This window comes from Thalia democratica, chromosome 2, assembly GCF_965202585.1.
Source record: "Thalia democratica chromosome 2, ktThaDemo2.hap1.1, whole genome shotgun sequence".
Lineage (NCBI taxonomy): Eukaryota > Metazoa > Chordata > Thaliacea > Salpida > Salpidae > Thalia > Thalia democratica.
In genome coordinates, this window is record NC_139166.1 from 23,845,979 (window position 1) to 23,872,003 (window position 26,025).

The 26,025-nt window shown below is 25.2% G+C and overlaps 1 protein-coding gene across 1 annotated transcript; it reads right to left on the reverse strand.

Moving 5' to 3' along the window:
• Positions 1-13,563: 13,563 nt before the first annotated feature.
• LOC145849942 (putative serine protease K12H4.7) lies at positions 13,564-25,787 on the reverse strand. The gene is made up of 9 exons (XM_082955069.1): positions 25,577-25,787; positions 22,176-22,357; positions 21,330-21,466; positions 21,128-21,223; positions 20,900-21,022; positions 17,939-18,053; positions 16,109-16,279; positions 14,793-14,988; positions 13,564-14,587 (listed from the first exon to the last, which is right to left on the reverse strand). Exons 1-9 carry the CDS (start codon positions 25,781-25,783, stop codon positions 14,333-14,335), a joined length of 1,482 nt encoding a protein of 493 aa, XP_082811195.1. The 5' UTR covers positions 25,784-25,787; the 3' UTR covers positions 13,564-14,332.
• Between the last annotated feature and the right edge of the window lie 238 nt (positions 25,788-26,025).

A 26,025-nucleotide genomic window follows, 5' to 3' on the forward strand; every position in this document is an offset into this window, starting at 1 on the left:
TAAAACTGCCATATTTATGTAAGGAAGCAACAGCTCTTAATAAGAATGTCAAAAACACAGTCAATTCCATTGTTAGATCTGTACAGCTAAGAATTAGTCATTTTCCAAGAAAACTCTTGAATGGAATTTATAAGGATCTTACTGCCCATCTGGAAAAAAGTAAAGTAATTTATAAGTTTAAATGCCACTGTGATAGTGTGTATCTTGGCAGAACGTATTAGATTCCATATTAGAAGATGTCAACATGTTTCGAAATCTCTTAGAAGTTGGATGGACACAGGTTTGAAAAAGCCATCTAACAGGTCATCTGCGATTGTCAAACACTTATCAAACAATTCTGATTGTGCAAAGAATTCTAGTGACAGTCATTTTTCAATTATAAGTAAATCACATAATGATTACCATCTAAAAGTTTTAGAATATTTATTCATAAAAACATAAAAATGTAATTTATGCAAGCAACAATACATTTATAACTTGTTTGTAGCTTATTTTATTATTTTTATTGTTTGTTTTGTTTTTATATCTATACGTTTGCTTATCTTAGTTAAATTACTGATCAATTTATTTACAACTATAGAATTACAAACCATTAAACTATCTCTAATTAATATTGCTTAATTTTGCTAATTAGTATTAATTGAATGTTTTCTGATGAAACCTTCTGTTAATATACTCAAATTTTAATTTTAAAATTAGTTGCTAACAAAAGTAGTTGATAAGTGTTAGCTTAAATCAAGTTTACTTGTTTGTTTTTGAACGAATCATCTCTTAAAATTATGTTTAATAAATGGTATTAATATTTATTATTGATGTTTTCTATAAATATTAAGTTAAATATGTTTTAGAAGAACAAAATATTTCATAAGTATTGTTTTTTAAAGTGTAAATTAAGCAAGCTGTTTTTGGTGATTTGTATAAAAACTAACACATTTTTTGTGTCAAGAAATAGTTCACCTAAACTTAATAACCATATTCATATCTAAAAGACAAAATTAGATTAAAAATCTCAACTGAGAAAACAAAGGTTAATGAAAACATTTAAATAATTTTTTCATAGTTTTCAAAACTGAATTGTTATAAAAATATTCTTACATTAGTAGTAAAAAAAGTATATTAAGTATATTTTAAGATCAGTATATAGTAAAAAAGCTTAAAATATATTATTTTAAAAAAAATCATTAAAAATCTAACTTTTTAAAAAACTTTTATTAGTTTATCTATACTGAGCAAACTAGTTTAATAATCTACTAACTCAAAGCTTTTGTAAGCATAAAACTGAAGTCAGTATTAAATATTACTAATAATAACTGCTTGATTCTTACTAACCATTATCTGTTAAAATACTACAATAATATCTGATTCTGACTAAATTTTAGCTTATAATTAAAGCATAACCTCTTTTAAAACTGATATCGAACAAAATTTAAATTTTATTTATAAAGCTATTAATTTTTCAAGAAACTAAAATTTATACACTCATATACAACACTTTTATAATGTTTTAAAATTACATAGTAAAGTAAAACACCTATTATGGTGATATGAAACACCTATTTAACAACAGCTTTTAACATGTAAAAAAACTTAAAACATTTATAACAACAACAATATCTGGAAACTGGGAAAAAAAGGAAAGCGGCATCAAAAGTAAACGCCAACAAAAAGTCTGCAAAGCGCTCAATGCAGAGCAAACAAAACTTTCTGCCTTTCTTTGAACTTCACACTGAAGTTTACAAAACAAAGCTTATCTAGTAACAGATTGAAAACTTGAGTGCATGATAGCCTCGTGATACAATTTTAAAACCTTCATACATTATTGAGAGCGGATGTTGTTTGATGAAACAGCCCGCTGTGTCTACTTCTATTGATTATTTTGTTAACTTAACTTTCAATTTAAAGAAATTATTGAAGTTTTGACAATCAAATGAACAAAACTTATACCTTTAAAGCGTTCAATTTTACTCAATTATTATATTAATGACTATGAATTAAGAAGTGTTTTTCCTTATCATACAACAACAGTAAATATTTTACTGATAGTAGCTTTTTCCAAAAAGTATATTACAAAAAGATACTACAAGTTTTAAATTGTATCAAACTGACATTTATTTAAACAACAACAATGATGATAACTAAATGTTTAACATTTTATTAAAGTTAGAGGTGTGTTTTAATTAGACTATTTAAGAAAAGAATAGAATATTGATTTATACAATAAAATAATTGTTTAACTTTGTAACTACTACATTGCGAATAACAATATAATTGTGTAACGTTTTTACTTAGCACAATATATAAACTAGTACTTCTGGTTCTTTTAAATTTTATTCAATAATAGTTTTCAAATAACCTAAATAACTTGCAAACTATATTAACTTAAAGTTTTAAACATTTTTTTGTTAAGTTTTGTGATGTTTTTAATTTCTTTCCAGCTACTTTTAAATGATATAAAACTTTATACAAAACAGTGACTAAATGATGAGTTAATACTTGTATATAAAACAGCATTTATTTTTTAATTAACAACTATAAAAAATAATTTATAATGAATATTGATGCTTAAATGTTCAGTTTTTATGCTAGTATTTGAAATAAAATTTAATGTTTCATAGAGTCCATTAACTTTAAGTTTTAAAACAACAATAAAAACTAATTGAATAATTGTAATCTTTACTCTAGGTCTAAAATACTTTATCTCACATTTAACTAAACTAGTTTATAATGAAACAAGTTTTGGCTATAAGCATAAACAATTTGATTTTAAAACGTTATCTTACTATTTGCAACTACCCACTATTTGTCTAGTATTGTTAATAATGTCACATTTGAAATAGTGCTTTTATTTTTGTTTACTAGTACGAAAACTCTCTATTTTTATGATCACATTTCAGAATGCAAAACCAAAATAAACATTCTGAAATAAGTATTGTTTTTGATCAAAAAAAAAGGCTCAAACTATTTGGCCCAAAGACCTGGTGTAAGAAGGAACCTTTTGGTTATTGAGTCTTACTCAACTTAAATACAGTTTAACGTCATTTTTTAGGACTATGAAAGGAATAAACGCGTAGAATTTTCATACCTTTTACAACAAACAACAATTTAAATAAAATAACAAATTGAAGTCATACTTGGACTACTTTATAAAAGTTACTAGATTATATTTATGTCGAACTGTTAGTGTAATACTACAAAAATATCTTCCTTGTATAGATATATTTTTTCAAATAACACATTGTTCCTGGTTCATAATTGCCATTAGTTTGAGTTTTTAAGTTTGTAGCAGCCGTTGAAGCTAATAAACCTTCTTGTATCTAGTCTTAGATATACCATCTAGCCAGAAGAAAAAAATGGCTAGTCAAAGTTTTCGAAATTGTAGTGGAATCCGCACCAAAGATAAAACTGGCTGCCCAAGAGCATGTAAATCTGGCAAACTAAACCTAATTTTGAAACGTAAACTAAATTTTCTGAGATTTAAAATGAAAAGCCAAAAAAAAAGGTCTTAAGTACACTTTACAAGAAATACTATACTTATACTAGAGATAGTAATAATAAGTCATATAGAAATAGTACTTCGTCGAAATGAATTGGATAATTAAACAATTTTTGGGAATTTCAGGAAATCTAAATTCTTTCGTCAACCAAGGACTAAAACCTGGCCTTGCAACTAAAAGCTTGCTCAGCCCTAGTCTTAGTGAATGAAGTTCGAATAATATTTCAGAGTAAAATTAGATTTATGAAATCTCATAGGCTCTGCTTTGAAAATGAATATACAGCTAGCTACATAAAAAATGTAACCTAACTACATATAAACTATAGTGTTGTAAAATCGAATTTCGAATTCAATTCTAAATCTTTTAAAAAAGCAATGCTTGTTAAATAAGGTCAGAAAGTCTTGATCTAATCTATATCAGCTTACAAACAAAAGAACTTAAAAAGTTTATAAAGCTATTCAATTGATTTTCTATATATATTAAAAATTTGATCAAACATGACATAACTCATTTTTAATTTTAGGCACTATAATAACTTCATGTTATGGCTATAAACTAAATTAAATCTCACAACTTCAAATCCTAATTGATTCTAACTTTAACTTTATAACTAGTACACTTCTATCCTTTTTAATTTAACTTGCCTGCAAAATAACTGCAAAACTTTATCCAAATCAAAAATAATTAACTTACAATACGGCTGTGTTCTGTATGAAATGTGAACATGAACATGAAACAAATAAGATTGCAAAAAAAAATCTGGTTAGCATTTAACAAACAAAAAGAACTTTATGGTAATTAAAAACATTTTTATAACTATTAATTTAACTAATTTTAAATATTTTCGGCCAGTCTAGTCTTCCTACTAAAAACTAATTTGTATATAACAATACTTATGAAATTAAATTTAAAATGCGTACGCCTCAATTTATTTTTTATTAATAAAATGACAGAAAATTTAGATTAAAAAAGTCAAACAACTGTATCAGATAAATGCGCTTTATATAAAGTATATACTGATACCTACAACTTTTGTCAAGAACCTCTACATTTATAATATATCTAACAAAAAAAGTTTATTATTTTTTTAGCAAGTATTTAAACTTAATTTCTACATAAAACAAACCCTTATTAACCTGACTTCTAGTATCGTTTTTCTATACTACTTAGGTCTTACTGACTAAGCCATTTGTATTAAAGAAACTTATTCTAGATGGTAAAGTTTTATAAAAAACTACAAAACAATGTCTTAGTCTTTAAATTAAAAAGTACTTGTATTGTATCATCAATTTTGTTAAAACTTTTACTTCTTACTGTTTGCTTAGAATTGTTTACAAAACTTCCAGTTAATTGCTAATTTAATTCTGTACAAAAGAGCAGACATATATGTTTTTTTAATATTATTATTATTAACACATTATATATATATACATCTATGTAGACTAATAGTTTATCAGGACTAAGTGAATGTTATAGCCATTTATGTATCATATGCTATATAAATCATACAATACTAACTTAGTGTATAAGAACATTTTATGTTTATATTATTTTAAAAATAACAACTTTTTTATTTAAAAATACTTGAAGTGCAAATCAATATAACAACTATTTTATATACTTTTGTTAAATAGATCATTAAAACACTTTTATTTGCTTTAATTACTTAGTTAGGTATTTCTACATAAAATTTAACAGAAGATTGACAAGACTTGCTTTCCAAATGTATTTTTAATGTAAATGGAATTATTAACGTAAAACGCTTTACTGCCTACTTACAGATTTTGAGTTAATGGTTGTACTTCATACATAACTAAGTAGTTTATAATGCATTGCCACGCAGTTTGGAAAGGATCAGAAACTAGTTTTCTGCAAAATGAGTTTTTAATGTAAAAGATGGTACCTCAGCATAAGATTTTCAACCCTGATTTTAATTTGATAGAGTTGATTAGTGTAAAAAGTACTCACAAACAACTATAACTGTATTGTATGTTGTGCAGTGGTCCCAATGAAATAGAAAACTGAAGTTTTATAAAAATCAAAGCCACTCCTCAAAAGATATTCAAAAAATAGAAGTTAGAATATGCATTATCAAAATATCAATACTTGAAAAAATTACCACAATAAAAGTTAAGATTTATTTTGACATTCCAATGTGCTAGTTTCAAACTTACTGAAGCTTTGATCAAATCTAGGAACTTGAAAATGTATCTTTTCAACGAAAACTTTTTTAGTTTATATCATGGACTTACTATATATAGTTTATTGAACAGCAAGCTCAAAATATTTGGTCCTAAGACCTGCACAAAAAACCTTTTGGTTATTGAAGTGGTACACCATGGATATCTTTTAATGTCTTGTCTAGGACATAATACCAGTCAGGCTTATGCTGCAAATGATTTATTTTAAAAATTATAAGCTAGGTAAACTATTTATTTTTACAAAAAAAAAAAAAGTTTAAACCTATCAAATTTAGTTAAAAACATAACTAATATCACATTAAACCATATGTTAAGTTGGATGGTATATTGCAACAGCTGACAAGCATTGTTTTTCAAATTAATTTTCAAAGGTAAAAAATACAAGGAGGGCACTACTTTTTAAAGAATTTTCTTTCTGATTTACTGATCTATTTCAAGGTTTTAAAAAATACAAGTTTTTTGTTTCCTTTTTTATTTAATTTATTTTGAGATTAAAATATGTGCTTAGATTACTGGTAAGATACTGTAATGTTACTATTTATGTTTTCTATAACAAATAGTATTCTAAATATTTATTTCAAATTTTATATAAAATTTGTCACTTTTTGTGTAAAACTTGTAAAAAACTCCAGGTTTTTGATTATCAATATCCTGAGTTTTATAACTCAGAGTTATTCCAGGATTCCTGGTCAAATGTACCCCCTGTAAGTAACAAAATTAAACTTACATTTTGTATAAAAAAGTGCAACTGCTATCATAAGAAAAACTAACTGTTGTTTTTACTAATGGGTATAGGTTTTATTCTATTTTATATGGTTTGAAACATAGTCTGAAAACTTGACACTTAATCAGACAATTCAGAACTTCTTGGACAGGAAATATCCTTCACATCTCTATTTTTACTAATTGACTTGCTACCAAGGGTTCTTTTATTTAAATGCTTGTTTTTTTTTTTTGGTTATTTTAATGATTTTTTTGTCAAGTTTGTTAAAATTAAAGCTTTAGAATTTCACTTGCTCAAACTTTGTAAAAAAATTGTTTTTACACAGTGAAATTTTATAACACTGTTAAAAAACTTAATTTCAAATATTTTTAAAACTATAGTTTAATTTAAATAAAACATGTACATGTTTTTATCTTTTAAGTTAGATTACTTTTAAGGTAGATCAGTAATCACTTCCATTCATGTTTATGCTAGCTTGTTTATGTTTACACTACTATTTAAACTTTTATGGGTTTTTTACAAAGTAGGTTTGTAATCAAAACTACAACTGTAAAATATTTTAAAATACAACTACTATTCATTGTTAAGACCTTCTAAAAATAAACAGAAAAAATACAGCTCATAAAATGTTAATATTTATATAAAATAAATACATAAGGTTCAATACTTACAAATTAAACGGAATTTTTTTGATTTTTTTAAACTAGAAAAACTTTTCTAAAAGTTTGTTATCTAATTCACGCGACAAAAATAAAAGAAAATACTTTTGTTTTAAATTAGGTAATAGCTTAAATCAAACCTAAAATTGTTTAAAACTAACATGCTTAATTTCTGTTTTGCTATTATGATACTTTTTGAAAGTTAAGTCAAATAAAGTGCCGGTTTTTCTAAATTAAGTTCACACAACGATGTAGTTTACTTATATAAATTTTTAACTTATTTTTACTTTTTTAACTTTTTAAGAGATTGTATAGGCGTCTTTTAGGCTTTTAATTTAAAGTAGCAAGTCCACAAAGTACTCAATGATAACATTTTAAAAAGTATCCGTGGTGTGCAACTCAATAACCAAAGTTCTTTGTGCACCAGGTCCTAGGGTCTAAAACTTTGAGTGTTTTTTTTTTGTCGTTCAATAAACTATAAGAATATTTCACGAAATTATATTTTGTTTTAGCTTTTTTGTTGGAAATACTTATATTTTACAGAATAAATAGCAATTAAGTAAAAACAAAATTAATGAATTTTGTTAATTTTTTTAGTTTAATTTGTGTCGAGAGCAACTTTTGGAAATCTTGAAAATTATCTACATTAAAAATTTTAAAAAATAATGAAAAAGTACGCAATAATTAGTCAATCATACTAAAATTATTGATTGCTGTTGTTGTTTAGATGTTTCTAAAACAGTATGAAAGCAAAACGTATAAATTAATTTATTTTCAATTTTCATGTTAAAATCTAGGTATAAACAAAGTTATTTAACATCAAGTTTTTCTATTTACTTAAAATAGTTAAAAAATATCTTAAAATTACACTGAAAACAAATTGGAACTACTAGATGTTATTGTTTACTTAAACTTAACATCTACAATAAATGTATCTTTTAAAATACATATTTGAGTAATCTATCCTAACTGTAAAATTTTAAAGAATGGTTTTTTAAATAAGCTAGTACAAACTATTTTTTTGAGTCTTCAACACAAAATTTTTAAGTACAATGTATGGCTGTTTTAAGAACAATTTATTAAGATCTTTTAAATCTTAGCATTGAAATTGAGGAAGTAGAAAATTATGATCAATATCTATTGAGGTGCTATGAATGCATAAGTTGAATTGACCGTATTTTATTTAGTTACCAGAGCATACAAATAAAGATGGTCAATATTTTTTTGTCGAAATATGCATCGAAAAGTTTGACAAAAGTAAATACAACAGTTTTTGTATAAATTTCAAAACCTTGAACTATAACAATAGAAATGTTTGATTTTGACTTAACTTATCAAACCCTTTTTTTTTAATTTAAGATTAATCTGTCAACGAAACACTTTAGAATTTTATTTTTTTTAATACAGTATAGACCAATTAAAATTAAGCTGAAATAATCTAAAGTAAAAAAATACTTTAGAAGTAAGTAAATGTTTGTATTTATGATATTTACGAGTACAACATAATTTAAAATATTTTCTTCAAAGTTTAAATATACTTCCAATAACAAAGGATTTAAAAAAAAGTTAACCTCGAAATGCACAAAATTTAAGAAGTATCTTAGGTTTTTTTTTGATAGTTTAGCTTTAGCATAACAACTTTAGATAGTAAGAACTAAGAAGATATAACACAACAGCTTGAGCTTTCCCTTTTATAATTTTCCTAAAAACTGTTTTCTTAGCTTACTTAGTTATATCGTTATGAACAATTAGTGTATATTTGGTTTATTTATAGCAAAATAATAACGTTATATTTATTTTTTTTTTTTTACTTATTAAGAACTTTTGCATTAATTAAGCATGAATGAAGTTTTATTTAATTTTTAATAAATTATAAAATTTTGAATCTAAACAAACTTCAAAGCCTTTTCAATGAGGTATTTGGAAATTTTAAAACGAAAATTTTTTTGCAGAGAATCAAAAAGTACAAAAAATATTATAAGAAAAAAATTACAACTAGGTAGTAAAAGCTATTTTTATTCGATGAGAAAAATTAAGATAAAATTATATATAACTTTTACAAAAAAAAAATCGGTTGTTTAGATAAGGCTGATGATTTGGTATTTGGCAATTTCGCTCAATAAATTTGTTTTTCATGCAGTATAAATAAACTGTTTAAGTTATTTTTTTATGTTTTATCATTAATTGAGCAATCTTTTTAACTAAAAATTTGAAGTATTGCATAAAATTCATTAAAACTAAGCAAACCGAGAATACAAAAATAACGGTTTATTTTTTCTACAATTATTATTTTCTATCCGATGTATAGTGTACTATCATAATTTTAGTTGCTTATGTACACTTGTGTTTTATTTAAGCTAAAGTTCTAACAAACTGAAATTTAGAAACTTCAATGAAATAGTAGTCATTTTTACAATTGAATATTTGCTTTCTTCAAAAACTCTTCTTAAATAAAAATTGAAATATATATATGAAAGGCTTATATAATAATATCTACTAAATAAATATGTTACTTGTTTTCTTCTGTTGTTTTACAAAATAACTTTTTAAAATGTAAAAGGTTTAAAAGGTTAGTCTTTGCTTGTCAATATAGATTTTTAGTAATATTTTGTTGGTTTTTTTTTTGTAACTTTTCTTTTGAGCTATGATAAACACTTTAATTTTTTAATTTATTAGTTAAAAATTTATTAACCTTCATTTATGAGGTAATTTTTTGGCCAAGATACAAAGTTTCAATCAAATTTTTCCTGTACAAAAATTAAATTCTTCGAAAACTTACAAAAAAAATATTGACCACCTTTATTTGTATGCTTTAGTGACAAAATAATATACAGTCGGTTCAACTTATGCGTTCATAGCACCTCAATAGACACTGATCATAATCTTCCACTTCCTCAATTTCAATCATGAGATTTAAAAGATCTTAATAAGTTGTTCTAATAACAGCCATACATTGTACTTAAAAATTTTGTATTGAAGACTCAAAAAAAAAATCACTTGTACTAGCTTGTTTATAAAAACATACTTTAAAATTTTACAATTAGGATAGATTACTCAAATATGTATTTTGAAAGGTACATTTCTGTAGAATTTCTGATTCTTCAAGTGAACAATAACATCTAACAATTCCAATTTGTTATCAGTTCCTTTTTCCATAGTGATTTTTAGTTTTAGTGGTGATTGTGTACTCTATCTAGTGTACTAGCTCCTACAGCCCTATAAACGAAAATTTGATATAATTAGTTGACTTGCGTAGAGGGCAATGAAAATCTGTTCAGACAAATACTTAACAACAGAATTAGCAAACGTGGAAAACATATTTTTAGCTCTAGGGTATTCACTAGACATCATTTAGTCTACTACTTTAAAACAAAAAGCAAATTTGTGTTGTTTATTTTTGGATCTAAAAAATATCCGGTATATCTAAAGTTACCATATAACTATAATCCAGATTTCCAAAGCAGTTTGAAGAAATTAGTAAAAAAAAAACTGTTACAGATCAGTTAGTTTAACAATAGTACATAAAATCGATAAATTGTTCAAGGTTAATCACAAAGATAAGTTACTAATCCTGAACACCAGTAATTAATTTATAAATTTGTTTTTGTAAGCAAACACACGTGAGTAGAACCAGCAGCAATATATGCGATAAAAGTATCTACTAAAGAGTTTATTAATCAAGACCAGGGTATCTAACGGGAAATAGAAAGTTGAAAAACTATAGAAAATAAATAACAGTTCAATGGTTGGTCAACATTTGACTAGTAGTTCAAAATGTTTTAAAATTATGATGTGGATAAGTTCAAAATAGTATCAAAGGCACGTAATTGTTTTCATCTAAAATTTATGGAGAAAATTTATATCTGAAGCCTAAAATCAAAACTGTGCCAACAAAAGAAATTTGTCTATTTCGATCATATTTCTTACTTAGTTAGACTAAAAATGATTAATTTTGTACTCTATCTAGTTAGTATAATTGTGTTACATTTTTATACTATTGATTAAACGTTTGCTTTATTTTATTAACTATAAAAATTGTGTACCATTTTTAGTTTTGTTCAAGTTTTTATTAGTTAATGATAATACATCAATTTAAATCATGAATTAAATGATGACAAGCGTTGTCGAAAAGTATTTATTTTTATTTGTATATGTTCAATAAAATATTAATGATTTATAGTTGTGTGGTATCATAATGGATAAAACATTATTTAAGTTAACTTATTATATCTAGCTAAATTTTTACCTGTTTGTTTTCGTTTTTAACTATTTAAAAACGTTGTTTTTTAATGTATCATTGTTGGAAGGTTTTTTGTCGTAAGTAAAAACCATTTGATAAAGAAAATAACCTTAAATAGAAAACGAACAGTTTTAAGTATATATTGATTTAATTTTTTTTATTATTTTTGTTATAACTTTGTTTAGTTAGTATATTTACTATATACAGTTGATAACATTTTAAATCTAAAATATCCTTTATTTAAATCATAATATTACAAGTCACAAACTTATTGCAAAAATTACTTACTTATTCATCTTTCATTCTTGATAAAGTTTTATAGAAGACGAAAAGCTTCGAATTAACAATGAATAAAACTATTTTACTTTTATGTTGCAAATGGTTGTTTTTAACCCTTTACATTTAGTCTTTCGAATAGAGTTTATATATGGTAGGTATTTTTACGATGAAAACCTTTAATTTATAAAACAAACGATAACTAATTATGTTTGAAAGCACTTTTGTCTACATTTACTTGCTAAAGTTTACAAATTGTTTTAAATTTAATTCCAATAAAGTAGTAGTTGTAAATTAATTTGAAAAAAAAAGTTTTACAAAGATTAAAAAAATGCATGTAACACACTTACTTTTGGTTTACTTTAAGTGAAATAGTCATCTTCTATCAGTTGTTGAAAAATATCAAAAATGTTTTTTTTTGTTAAACATTGCTTTAGAACAAAAAACAACTGTTGAGATTTCTAATTAACACTATATATAAATTGATATAACGATACAAGCTTCTTTAATAAACACGAAAACTTTAGTCCAGGGTTACTTAAACTTTTTTTCATAAATCCTATTTTAAAGAAAAGCTATGGCTCTATCGAAAAAAATTTTCAAAAAACTACTAATAAATATGCCTAAGACCTTTTTGTGCCCTCAATTACCAACCCAAGAACATTTGGAGAAAGTTCTGAACTATGGCCCCCAAAATTGTAGTAATGGCTCCCAAGGGGGCCGTACGGAGCACTTTTGAAAACCCTGCTTTAGTCTATCGATCACCAATATTAATTAAAACTAAGCTACTTAATTTTCAACTTATAAGTGTAAAACTTGTACTGCAGTATTTCAAGGTGCATTAAATTTTAAAATCACTAATGAACATTCGTTTTACACATTTTTATGTGCTAAAAACTCATTTTCTACAAAAGTATAGACTAGGATTTCCAAAGGGGGCGATAAGAAGAAATGGGACAAAAGACGAGATTTCTAAATTTTGGGCTTTTACTTTATACTTCACTCTAATCAGTATTTGAGCATTAACTAATAAGGCAGCAAAAAAGTAAATAATTAATTAACTAACTTACACTATATATTCTGAGGTTTGTAATGAAATGTAAAAAAGTCTGAGGGGTAATTAACGGAGTATTTAAAACTTACTTTAAACATACGATTTGAAATTCCCTAAAAAAGAGGCGTTTATTTCTTATTGTTTTGGTAGGGGGCGACTAATAAATTAAGTTTGGTAAACCGTAATCTAAACAAATTTCCAGATTTTCTAAAAAAATTTAAAAAACCAATTTTTATCAAAATATCTGTAACAGTCAGTCAATTCAACCACACTAAAATGAACTAAAATTAGGTTTTACACAAACTAAAAACTCTGAAAGAAGTTGCTCAAGTATTTTAGTTATTGAAAACAAATTTTAGCTAAAATTAAGCAATAATTTTTTATTGCTTTTAAAAGTTCTGTTGATTTCAGGCATAGACAAATTACTAGTCTACATATAAATCACTGATGATTAATATAATTAAACCAAGTTATTTTTAGTTTCAAAAATTAAAATATTAAGTTCTTACATTTACATTACAGCTTGTCTAAAGACCCAAACCATAAAGTTTAGGAGATATCATATAAAGTAATTTACTATTTTCTTTAATATTTTTTTATAAAAATTAGTAAACTCAGCCTGCATACTAGCTATAAGTAACATTTATTATTTCACTAAACCAAATCTTGGAACTGATTTTCGAAACTTTAAATATCCACTTAAAATACACTCGTAAGAATATAAATAAGGGTAATTCAATCTACATAAACTTATTGCCTGGAATAAAAATTAAAAGTTTTTACTTAATATATAATATCATAAGGAAAATCTAAGGTAATGAATTTACAACATCTTTTAATTTGTTAAAGAATAGAAATGAATAGAATTTAGATAACTTCACGTAATACAAAACTTCTTGATATAATAAACATAATTTTGAAAAGGTTTAAATTGAAAAAAATTGTAGTTTATGTTAAAATCTATAATAAACATTAAATAATTTTTATTATAATAAAACAAACTAAAAACTGAAATCATAAAAAAAACCTTTAAGATATTAAACATAGATAACAGTTTATCATTTTACGCTTATGTTGAAATATAATGGTACAGTAATTATAATCATATTTGAAGATATTTTTAATCTTATTGCTTATCACTGAAAAGTACGAAATTAAAACTTTATGCCAATTAACCACAGCTAATTGATGTAAAGTTAAACAATAAGATCAGAAAATTGCACTAAAAGGTAATGAAAAATAATCTACTATGACACTAAAAATTTGAGTATGACTAATATGCAGTACTATAGTTACTGACTGTTTGGCACAGTTAACAAAGACTTTAAATCAAGTGTTATAGCAAAAAACATTTAAAGTGTATTACAAAAAATTTACAAACATTAATTTTTTTAGATATTTTGTTTTTGTTTAGCTACTTAGCTTTCTAACTAACTTTGAATATTGAAACAAGTATGTTTGCTTACTCATACGCAAAGTTTTTTAATAAGAAAATTTTATTAAACCTTTTTTTGAACTTTAAGTTTATAAACAAAAAATCAAAACTAAGACCAATCAAACAATGAATCAAAGAAGTAAAAATAAAACATACTGAAATATCTTAAATGAAAATAAGGAAAACAAATTTAGGTTGTTAAAAAAATATCTGTAAAAACTCTCCTGCGTAACACCAAACCTTAACAACTCAAACACCGAGCCACTTGTAGACCAGATCCTCCACCTCTCTCCTCGCCTGGACCAGTCCTGAGGAGTCTTCTTCCGAGCTCGGGTACATGATAGCGCAGTGGGCAGTGTCCTGAACGACCTGAACCGGCAACTTGGTACCGGCGTCCAAGTACGAGATACTGGACCATGGGTCGATGAGTCCATTGTACAGGGTCGCGTTGGTCAGCACCTCGCTTATCTTCAACCCACCGTACACGGTGTTGGTGCGCGCGATCTGATTGTAAATATTAAAAGTTGTTTTAAACTAAGTCAAGCCTGTTAGACTAAAAAACCAAATAACTTTAGTTTAGTGACTGTAAAAAATGTTCTGTAGTACTATAAGTATTTAAGTTAAGACAAAAAGTATAGAATGAAATTGCTTTATATCAATCAATTTTGGACTGTTTTTTTACAAAATATATTTCTAGAACAAAACCAACGTTTTCTCGTATTTGCTGGCCGTCGACGCCGTACATGATCTGACATTGCTGCAGGAAGAAATCGAGCGGGAAGTCTCTGAACAGGCCAGTGTCGTAAGCGGTTTGAAACCAGCCGAACTCCGTGCACGTCTGGTACATCCACTGCCTCATGGAAGGCGCCGCGTCCCAAGATGAATTCGTCATCTCAGATAAGTACCTGTTGAACAGGTAAATAAAATAAAAAACATTTCAAAAAAACCAACTGTACTTTAAACATTAACAAAATTAAACAAACCACTGCTTTTATAAAGTCATAAAGGTAGTAGAGTAGTTTTTAGGGCGTTTGTGATTAGTTGTACAATAGGGTGCTTATTTTTACAGCAAATTTTGATTTTCCAGCTGGAAAAAAATTTCTGTTTTGGAAATATCATAAAACACTCTGTACAAAATTTTAGATGATTTTAAGAAACTTTCACCTTGGTACCAACCGATTTTCTAAAAACCACCCCAATTCAAAATGTATGGGATCCTAAAATTGCGACCTTGGAGCTTTAAGCATTTTTTTACATGTGGCTAGTTGTTACTCAAACACACGGTGAACAATTTAAAACGATTTAAATAAAGTTTTATGGTATAACTTCTTTATTTTATGTAATTTTTATTACTTTTTGTAACTTTTTTGAATTTCCAGTTTTTTTTCTTCTAAAAACAAGAAATTCCAACATAAAACTTTTTTTAATTCGTTTTAAATTGTTCACAGTGTGTTTGTGTTTGAGCTTAAATAAAAATTGAGCTTAAAGCTCCAAGGTCGCAATTTTCGGATCCCATACATTTTGCATTGGGATGGTTTTTAGAAAATCGGTTGCTGCCAAGGTGAAAGTTTCTTAAAACTATCTAAATTTTTGCACAAAGTTTCTTTATGATAACTTCGAAACATATAATTTTTCCAGCTTGAAAATCAAAAGTAGCTGTAAAAATAAGCACCCTGTTGTACAATAATTAGTTATCTTTATCACACGTTTTTAGTGAACTTTGAAAAGATATTTCATATCGTGTCTATAAGTGAAAAGTCCTACACTTTTATACTCACATACTATGAATACTTTTTTTTATCTGTAGTTGTCATAACAAAATTATAACTAATTTCATGATAATAGAAAAAAAATTTCTAAAAAGTATACAAGTTTTTACTGAGTAATTTATTCCAAAAATTTTGATATATTTTTAATTTAACTTCTAGTTCTTAAAATATAACATCTTGTGTAACTTATTTAATTTTTCTAAACTAAAACTGCAATAGTAAAGTATATAGAGTAAAAATAAAGAAAAAAACGGACTTTTTATACGAGATATCAAGGCATTGTTGAGAGTTTCTTGAAGTGATTTCAACTACTACATCTCTGTAATGCTTCAAATTGTTGAGTCCATCATTTACATCACCACCAGTAAAAAATTTACCACACAATTCACTTATGTTCATTGATTGTCTACCGTGTGATTCGAAAGCTCTGTTTTCGTAACAAAAATAAACTAATTTTGTTTTAAAAACTAAGTTTTAAGTATTTTTATGATAAACTTTTTTTTATAATACTTAAACCACTGGTACTCAAAAACTAAAACTATTTTAATAGTTTTCATATATATCTAGTATAGGTTTTTGTAGATTTGGTTTTTGTTTTTATTCTAAGAATGCACATTGATTTAAAAATACATCACATTGCTTGATAAGATTTAATTAGTTATTTTACCATAAACATTTATAGCTTTTATGTTTTAATATATTAAACTTATTTATCCAAACTTTAATGATAAGTTAATTGTTTATAGTAAAGACCATAATGGAATTAAACATTTTTTTTTACCAAAATCAACATTAATTTTTATATGAAAGTTTAGAGAATAAACTACAGAAAAGTTTATATAGAACAAAAAAAAAAAGATAAAGAAATGTTGTAAAAATTTTCGAATACTAAACTATTAGACTGCAATTTTTTTAATCTTGAGTTTTCTAGGAAATTTAAAAATCAAATAAAAATATATTTTGTCCTTCATTTTTCGAGCTAAAAACCTCAAATTTTCAGGAAACATTCCTTTTGTAGTTTAAAAGGCTTTGAATATTGTGATTTTTAAAATATTAAAAACATTTCGGCATTGAATCGATTAAATATTAGTAAGGGACATACTGTGAAAGTTTGAAGATGATTGGTTAAAAAATGAAGGAGAATATAGGTTTTTAGAGAAAGTCTTTTTTTGTGTTTTTGGTTTACACCTTCTATAATGAAGCTTATGAGGTCACCAACTTTCATCGCTTATATATCGAAAGCTTCTTGAGTTTTTTAAGAGGTTAAAAAGGTTTGATAGCTCAGATTAAACTCTGTAAAATAAAATCAACTTGTAAAATTCAAGGTGGACCCCCTATGGCCTTAAGTCATTTACAAATTTAGGAACTTATAAGATATATATTAAACTGGACTTTTAAATTAATTTTGAGTTAAAAAGGTAGATTTTTTAAAAGGCAAAGTAAGACGCAAAAACTTATCTAGTTTATCTGTCTCGACATTTGAAAAGGGCTGCCACAAGATGATTTAAAGTCATAAAATAATAAACATTATTTTATATTTGATATAACAAAACTTATTAATTGATGTTACAAATAGTTCTCTACCATAGATTTTTTTAATAAAAATTATCTAAGTATAACTAAGGAAACTTCTTTAGTCGCCAAACAGAAATGGAAATGTGGACTGTTTGATGGGTCAGATTATCAGACTTTTTTGGCAAAGGTTCTTGGACCAAAAACGAATTTCGTTTGTTTAATAGCTAAACTATAATTAAAACAGCGTTAAACTACAACAACAGCTATAATCAACAATTGAATCAATATATTCCTTGTAAACTTTCTTTCAAAATTTTTATTACTTAGGCTACTTGTGCAACTTTTATAATTCTAAAAATTAAGTCACGACTAAAAAAAAACTTGCTTATTTGGCTAAATAGTATTATTTATTATAAACAAATTGACGAGTTATATAGTTTATTCAAGGCATACATTTAAAAGTAAAATATTTAGCTTGACAATACAAAATAAAAACGTAAATTGAGGTGATAGATCAAAACAAAGAAAAAAATATAACACGTTATTTTAAACAAGTACAAATTTTTCTTACTTATTATCTCTGTTGTACTGTACTATTTCGGCAATAGTGTCAGCTAACGACTGTTGGAAGAACTGCCGATCAAAACTGGTTATTACGTCACAAGTATAGTAAGAAAATAGATTTCCTAAAAGATTATTTTATAAAAGTTTTTATACACACAACTGATGAAATCTAAACATAATCATTAGTGAGAAGCTTTAAGTTGGTTTCAAAAATTGATACTGTAAGTTGTTTAAAATAATAACTGTAACATATTTGTTTGGGATTTTTTGATTAACTTGTCTTATAAACCAAAAATGTAAAAACTGCGTTTAAAAAAAAATTAATTATCGTTTATGTACATCAAAATTAAAGTACTAAAAAGTAAAAGAATATAATAATAAATTAATTTTAAAAAAATCGTATAACAAAATGACAAAATAGAAACAATATTTACAGCAGTAGCTTTAGGAAAATACGTCTAAAATGAAACTATAAAAAAAGTATATTTTTATGCGTTAAAACGTTTAAAAAATTTGAAACTTTTATTTGATTTTAAAAACATATATTGTACTTATTTCAAAAGAAAAATTATAAGCAAAACTATCGAAATGCAAAAAATTTCTGGCCCCTTTTAAGTTGCACAAATATTGTTACTTCATAATTAAATACTCAAACCAGGAGAATTTACTAAAATTTGTATTTTTTCAAATTTTAAATATTCATAAATTTATTTTCTTAGAAAAAGCAGACACATAAAACAGTTAAAATCTTCCTTAAAATCATAAAGTAAATACCAAGTTAGAGATGTATTAATATTTCCAATAGTCAATCATATCTATAAAATGTTATTTTAATTGATTGGTTTAAAGACATAATATACATAAAATTATTTTTTAACTGACAGAACTTTTTATTAAACGATTAGAAAAATTTACAAAGTAATCAAAATCTTTTAAATTAATTTGATATGAAAGATATGTGTAAAAATTAAACACTTTAAAAATATCAAGTGATATGAAACTTTTTCTGTTTACATTATAAAACTTTTAAACGTTACAACTATTTTTTAAACAATCATAAAACTGTTTGTCAACAGAAATACTATAAGTTATTATTTTTAAAACGACTACACAAGCTACATATGTAAAGCCAGATGTTGGCAAACTGCGGCTCGCTATGTACTTTTTAGCTAAAAACGTATTTTTTTAAAGCAAAAAATTTTAGGCTGTAAAACCTTACAATTATACTTTTAATTTACATTTTGGTAACTATAATTTTTTATTTAATTACATTATCGTTTAATAAAGGATTCTTAGTGATTACTACATTTTTGTAAATAACTGCAACCGGAGTTGACTTTTTATTATAGAGTGTGGTCGGCGAAGTAATTTTTATAGAACATTATTTTATAACTTTACTTATAAAGGCTGACCACTATGTTAATAAGCATTTTATAGTTAAGCTAAATGTTACAGCATATTAAAAAATAAACTATTAATAACTCATTAATAATTAAGTAATAGCAATAAACTGTATCAAGTTAATTTTGTAGAAGTTTTAGGCCTAACTCAAAAGGTTTTGTTACATTTTTTAAACGTTCTAAAATTACGTAACATTTTACTAAATAACACAAGGGTTGCCAATTTTTGAGGCGAACAGGTCAATCTGAGTGTCCAAAAACTAGTTTGAGCTTCATCAAACTAATTGGAGTCAGCAGGAGTCTTTGAGAAAGTTGAAAAAAATATGTAGAACCAAAAAGTGAAAAAAAAAACTGCTAGTCAAAATTTAGTATTCAGAAAACATCATCACAATTACATTAGGATTAAATATCTAGAAAAATTAAAACATTTTAAGAAAAAAAATTATACATGTATACCTTAAATTACCAAAAATTTATAAAAAATATACAAACATAAGCTTTTTGAATACCCTGAAAAATTTTAAAACTATGTCCAAGTATTATTTTATTCAACCAAAAACTAGTTTAAGTGTATGGCAACCCTGTGAACTAATAGAAAAATGAACACTTAAAAGTTTAATTAAGCTTTTACCAGGGTTCGTGCGCGAAATTCCTTTTCATTTAGCCTGACAGAGACCTATTTAGCCTGACATTTTTCAAAGTAGAAAAAATCACCTTCAGAAGGCATTTTGGTTGGAAACAGAATAAATTTATAATAATTATAATAATAATAATAATAATAACTTTATAATAAAATTATAAGTTACATGACTGGACCAGAAGCTTATATTAAAACAGAAATGTGAATAAGTCTGTAAAAGAAAAACAAAATGTAATTAAACACATCTCTCAAAAACTTTATGTTATAATTAAAGTATCTTAATTTTTAAAATAACTAATTAAAATAACCATGATATTACATAAGTAATTTTTTAGTCTTGAGAATATCTCTAATAACTTCGAATAAACAGAAAATAAAATATATGAACAAACTGCTAAGAGTATTTGGTATAAAGCCTTTATATTAGAAATTAAAACAGTTTAACCAACTAAGCTCTGAAAAACAAAGCTCATGTAAACAAATTCAAACAAAGAGTCAAGTTGTTGAACTAAACTGTAATGTTTAAACAGTACTTTTTTATGAATTTTTATAATTATGACGTATATAATCTACTAAAAACAAAATAATGAAGATTCTTAAAATTATTTTAGAGATTCAACAAAAGGTTTTAAGCTATTATTTTTACAAATACTGACTGATTTTGTCTTTAATAATTAAATTTTATTTAGAAATAAATTCACATCTCAATTTGATCTTAATTAAAAAAAATTCATGCATTTGAACTGACAAAAACTGAGATTCTCAAATTTTTAAACACAAAAACTGATTTAGCCTGATGTTTTTCAACATTTTTCAAAAAAACTGATTTAGCCTGACTTAGCCGGACGCGCACGAACCCTGTTTTACTTGGAAAAATTTGTAAATTTAAGTCAGCTTATACTCAAAAAAGTTGGTAAAAAAAACTAACTTATTGTATTTAAGTCATTGTTATTGAATAGATTAAGTAAATATTCTGAAGCAGACTCAATTCTTTTAGCACACTCTGAACTTCCAAGTGTTGATATTGAATTATTCACAACCGTATTGTACTCTGTTACAATGCTATTTTAAATAATCAGTACAAATGCACAGATAAAGTTTACATATTATAATAAGTAAAGCTAAACCATTAATTAGTATACTAACAAAAAATTACCTGAGAAGTCCAACATGGCATTTAGTGGAGCAGATGCTGACACTGCCCCATCAATCAAATGGGGATATTTCAATCTTGACCAAAGAGCAAGTGAACCTGAAGAAAAAAATATTTGAATGTAAATCTAACTGTAAAAGTTCACCCATTTTTTTTCATTAATAAAAATCAACAAAAATAAAAAAAGCTAAGAGTAGAACTAAACCTGGATATGAACCGCCAAACACAATCCACTTTCTGTTTTGTAAATTATATTTTTCCTTCATAGAAGAGATGAAGTTGCTCAGATCTTCAAGTGCTTGTTCACTACTTAGGTATTTCAAATTTTCTTTGCTCACATCTCTGCAAATCAAACTTCATGAAGAAATTCTTAAGCTAAGTAGTTTAATTGTACAATTTCTTATAATATTTTTGTCTTGATAGTGAACAAACTACTTATGTTCACAGTAACACTACTTGTACTTTGAAACATTTAGTCATGAATGCACTTAAAAAAAAAATTCTAAAATATTGTACTTTTTTCTGTCTTTTACTTCTAAACACCTTGCATAATAATTAACTAATTAAGCAAGTATACATTTATATTACATAAGTAAACATAATTACTAGAATATAGTTTGTTTTAAACTTGCTTAGATAAAAAACTACTTTAAAAAAACTTGCTTAGATAAAAAAAACTTTGAATATATAATATGAAATAAACTTTAATAACAATACTAAACAAAAAAAAAATAGTAAAAAATTTTTGTATAAGTGTAATAATAATATTTTTTTTTTGAACTTATTTTTAGTAAACAAACAGTAAAAGCTAAAAATAATACTAGTAAAAAATTATCTTTATAGATATAAATGACTAAATTTCTCAAACAAAAATAATATATATCATATAAAACTAGTCCAAGTTTGTATCTATGAACAATTGAAGATAAAAAAAACAGTCAAGTATTAAATAAAATTTATCTATTTAACCTAAACAAAATAGTTAATGTAAGTTAGTAAACTAAAAACAATGTAACTTTTTTATATATTTTCTAAAAATTTAAACAACTACTTTGTTGGTTGGCTCAACCCATAGTATCTGTGCTCCAGCTGGAAGCAAAAGGCTCCAGTTTTTTCAGCCATGTCAATCCAGTGACCATTTGACATCCAAACAGGAGAAGCGGGACCCTCTCCGCCTATTGATAGAAATACTGGACCACCATCTTTGCTGTACTTACTTTCAACAAAGTATCTCTGTTATAATAGAAGTCAGTATGGATTTTATCGAAATTCAAAAATAAAACTAATATTGTTAAACTGATCAAGTAAAATTTATCTTTTGTTAAGGTCAGTGGTTAGAAAACTGTAGCCTGAAATGTGTTTTTAGGCAAAAACAATGATATAAATAAAAATAAAAATTAATTTATAAAAACTAATTACATATATGTGCTTTTCATAATTGCAAGTAAAATACCTACTAAATGTTTATTAATTACACATTTGGACTTGGTGATTTTTTATTTAATTTACAATTATAATTATAAATACATTATGATCAAAGAATACTTTTCCTACTTTTGTAGCCGTGAAGACCTTTTTTCAGTAAATGTGACTTGTTTTTCATTGTGCTCTAATTTAATTGGTGTTGCAGAAAACAAAAAAAAAAATTAATTTTTTAAAACTGATCTCTTAAACAAAACTATTAGTTCACACAAAAGAAATAGTAAATCTTAACAATCATTTTCTCAATTATTTATCTAACTTTAGCTTTTAAAATGTGTTTTTGTTGCACTAGATGACATTCAATTTAATTTTTCCATGTTGTATTTAACATTTTGCTTACTTTATAATATATTAATTAGCATTTTCATCATACTTAATAGACTAGTCTACTAAAAACTTACAAATCATACTTCAAAAAAATAGATTTTTTTTGTAAATTAAGTTACTTGAAAATTAATAAATGACATTTTAAACTAAGTAGTTAACAAAAACTTTGTAGTTATATTTTAAAGCTATTTTACAATCAATAAACACAAGAGCTTTTTCTAACATGTTCAGCTGTGGATAATAGTGCAGGGTTTGTGCGCGAAATTCCTTTTCATTTAGCCTGACAGAGACCTATTTAGCCTGACATTTTTTCAAAGTAGAAAAAATCACCTTAAGAAGGCATTTTGGGTATCGGAGGGTCTTAATTAGCAAATTAACGCAATAAAAGTATTCACAAACACTATTTTTGAAGAAAATTAAAATTTAAATAAATTATTTTCAACATCTATCAATCGCTTACCCAGCAACTTGAATATCTTTAAACTGGTCATTATAATTTCTGCTTCAATGAATTCATACCTTTATTAAATTTTGGGGCTTAGTTACATCCACCGCTTATCACCCATATACAGGGTTAGTGTCAATTAGTACTTGAATTCGTCAATTATAAGTTACATGACTGGACCAGAAGCTTTTATTAAAACAGAAATGTGAATAAGTCTGTAAAAGAAAAACAAAATGTAATTAAACACATCTCTCAAAAACTTTATGTTATCATTAAAGCATCTTAATTTTTAAAATAACTAATTAAACTAATCATGATATTACATAAGTTATTTCAAAGAATCCTTTAAAACGAATACATAAAGATAAGTATTGAACACATGATCTGGACTCTAAAACTTATCTTTTCATTAACAACATAATTTCTAAAATAACTACTCAAACTAAAAAAACAGTTTAAGCTTTTTATGTTACTACATAAACTATTCAAAAAAATCTTTATAAACGAATGAATAAAAAAACATTTATATTAAAAATAATTTTATATTTAAAACTGTTATAATAAATAAATGTCTTTGAACGAAAAATAAACGTAAAATTATCTAAGCGTTATAATAAACTGAAACATTTAAAAAGAGTAAAATAAAAATTACTATCAACTCATTAACTTGCAAAATATGATTCTACTAATTATGAAACTTATATCTTTAAGCTAAGTTTTAGTCTTGTGAATATATCTCTAATAACTTTGAATTAACAGAAAATAAAATATATAAACAAACTGCTAAGAGTATTAATCTAAAAAGTATTTGGTATAAAGCCTTTATATTAGAAATTAAAACAGTTTAAGCAACTAAGCTCTGAAAAACAAAGCTCATGTAAACAAAATCAGACAAACAGCTAAGTTGTTGAACTAAACTGTAATGTTTAAACTGTACTTTTTTATGAATTTTTATAATTATGACGTATATAATCTACTAAAAACAAAATAATGAAGATTCTTAAAATAATTTTAGAGATTCAACAAAAGGTTTAAAGCACTTATTTTTACAAATACTGACTGATTTTGTCTTTAATAACTAAATCTTTATTGAGAAATAAATTCACATATCAATTTGATCTTAATTTAAAAAATTTCATGCAATTGAACTGACAAAAACTGAGATTCTCAAATTTTTAAACATAAAAACTGATTTAGCCTGACGTTTTTCAACTTTTTTCAAAAAAACTGATTTAGCCTGATTTAGCCTGACTTAGCCTGACGCGCACGAACCCTGATAGTGTGCAAATAAGTTTTTACATAGCAGAAAAGGAGTAACACTTTGATTTATAACATAAGATTCTATTGTCAAACAAATTAACCTAAATTTTTCTTTTTCAATCTAAATAACTAAACTATATAAATAGTTTTGTTGAACAACAAAAAAAAAGTGCTCAAAATATTTGGTCCTAGGATTTGGTGCACGATGAGCCTTTTGGTTATCGAGTTGCACACCACAAATACCTTTTAACATCTTGTTCAGGTCACTAACTTAACAATTTAACCGATTTCGATTTAATTTGGTTTCAACACATTTCCCAGTTGTTCAATTATGTATTTTTGCTTAATTGCATAAACTTTGTAAAATGTGTTTGGAAACTTGAGAAAATACTTAATGTTGCAGGTGTCTGTTTTTAATTTTTTTCAAGTATTAATTTATGGTTGTAAAAAGTTTATCTTTAAATATTCTTTACTCAAATGAGATTTTAAGATATAGGGAATCAATTTTGGTGAGATCAAATAGGTTTTTATTTGAAATCAATTTAACTATTAGGTTTTTATTTAAAATCAATAAAACTATATTTTACAATAAGTTTTTTTATTTAAAATCAGGGGTTGGCAACCTTTTACTAGTGATGGAACGATTTACTATCAAAAATATTATGTAGGATCACATAAAAATTGAAGAAAAAGTAAAAATAGTAGTAATACTTTTTAGACGCAGGTTTTTAGTAAACCTATATTGAAATAAACACAAATTTTAACACACAATAAAATAAAGAGCATACTTTAAACCTTGTTATAAAAACATTAAAAATTTAATATTTAGTAAAATATTTATTGATGATTTACTGGGTAAGGTTTATTAAAGTTTCAAGCAACTTAAATTTACTGAAGTGTCAAGTTATTGTAATGAGAGTTTATTATTTACAACAAACCTGGAACCACGTCCTTGAATCTGTTGGATGAAAGTTGTCAAGTTTCTGTTCGAACCAATTTTCTATTGTTTGCCTGAACCTTAACAGATTCTTCTCATGCTCAATCTTTTTATATGTGTTTTTATTATTGAACCTTTTAACAAATGAAATACAGTATACACTATAAATAGTGCATAAAAATATCACTATAAATGAAATTACTTTCATTTAAGCAGCTGTAAAACACAAAAAAAATCACTAAAGACTATAAAATCACTTCTAACTTTTGGTTAGTTTAGAAACAAAAAAATAAGAATAATACTAGAGAGAACAATTTAACTGTAAATTTTTTAACTGCTTAAAAATAGTTTTAATGCTGATATTTTTATTACCATGCAAAAATTTTCAAAAAATGTATATATTGTTGTAGAGGTGAGAGTAAATTTGATGTTTTTATACCATAAAAAAAC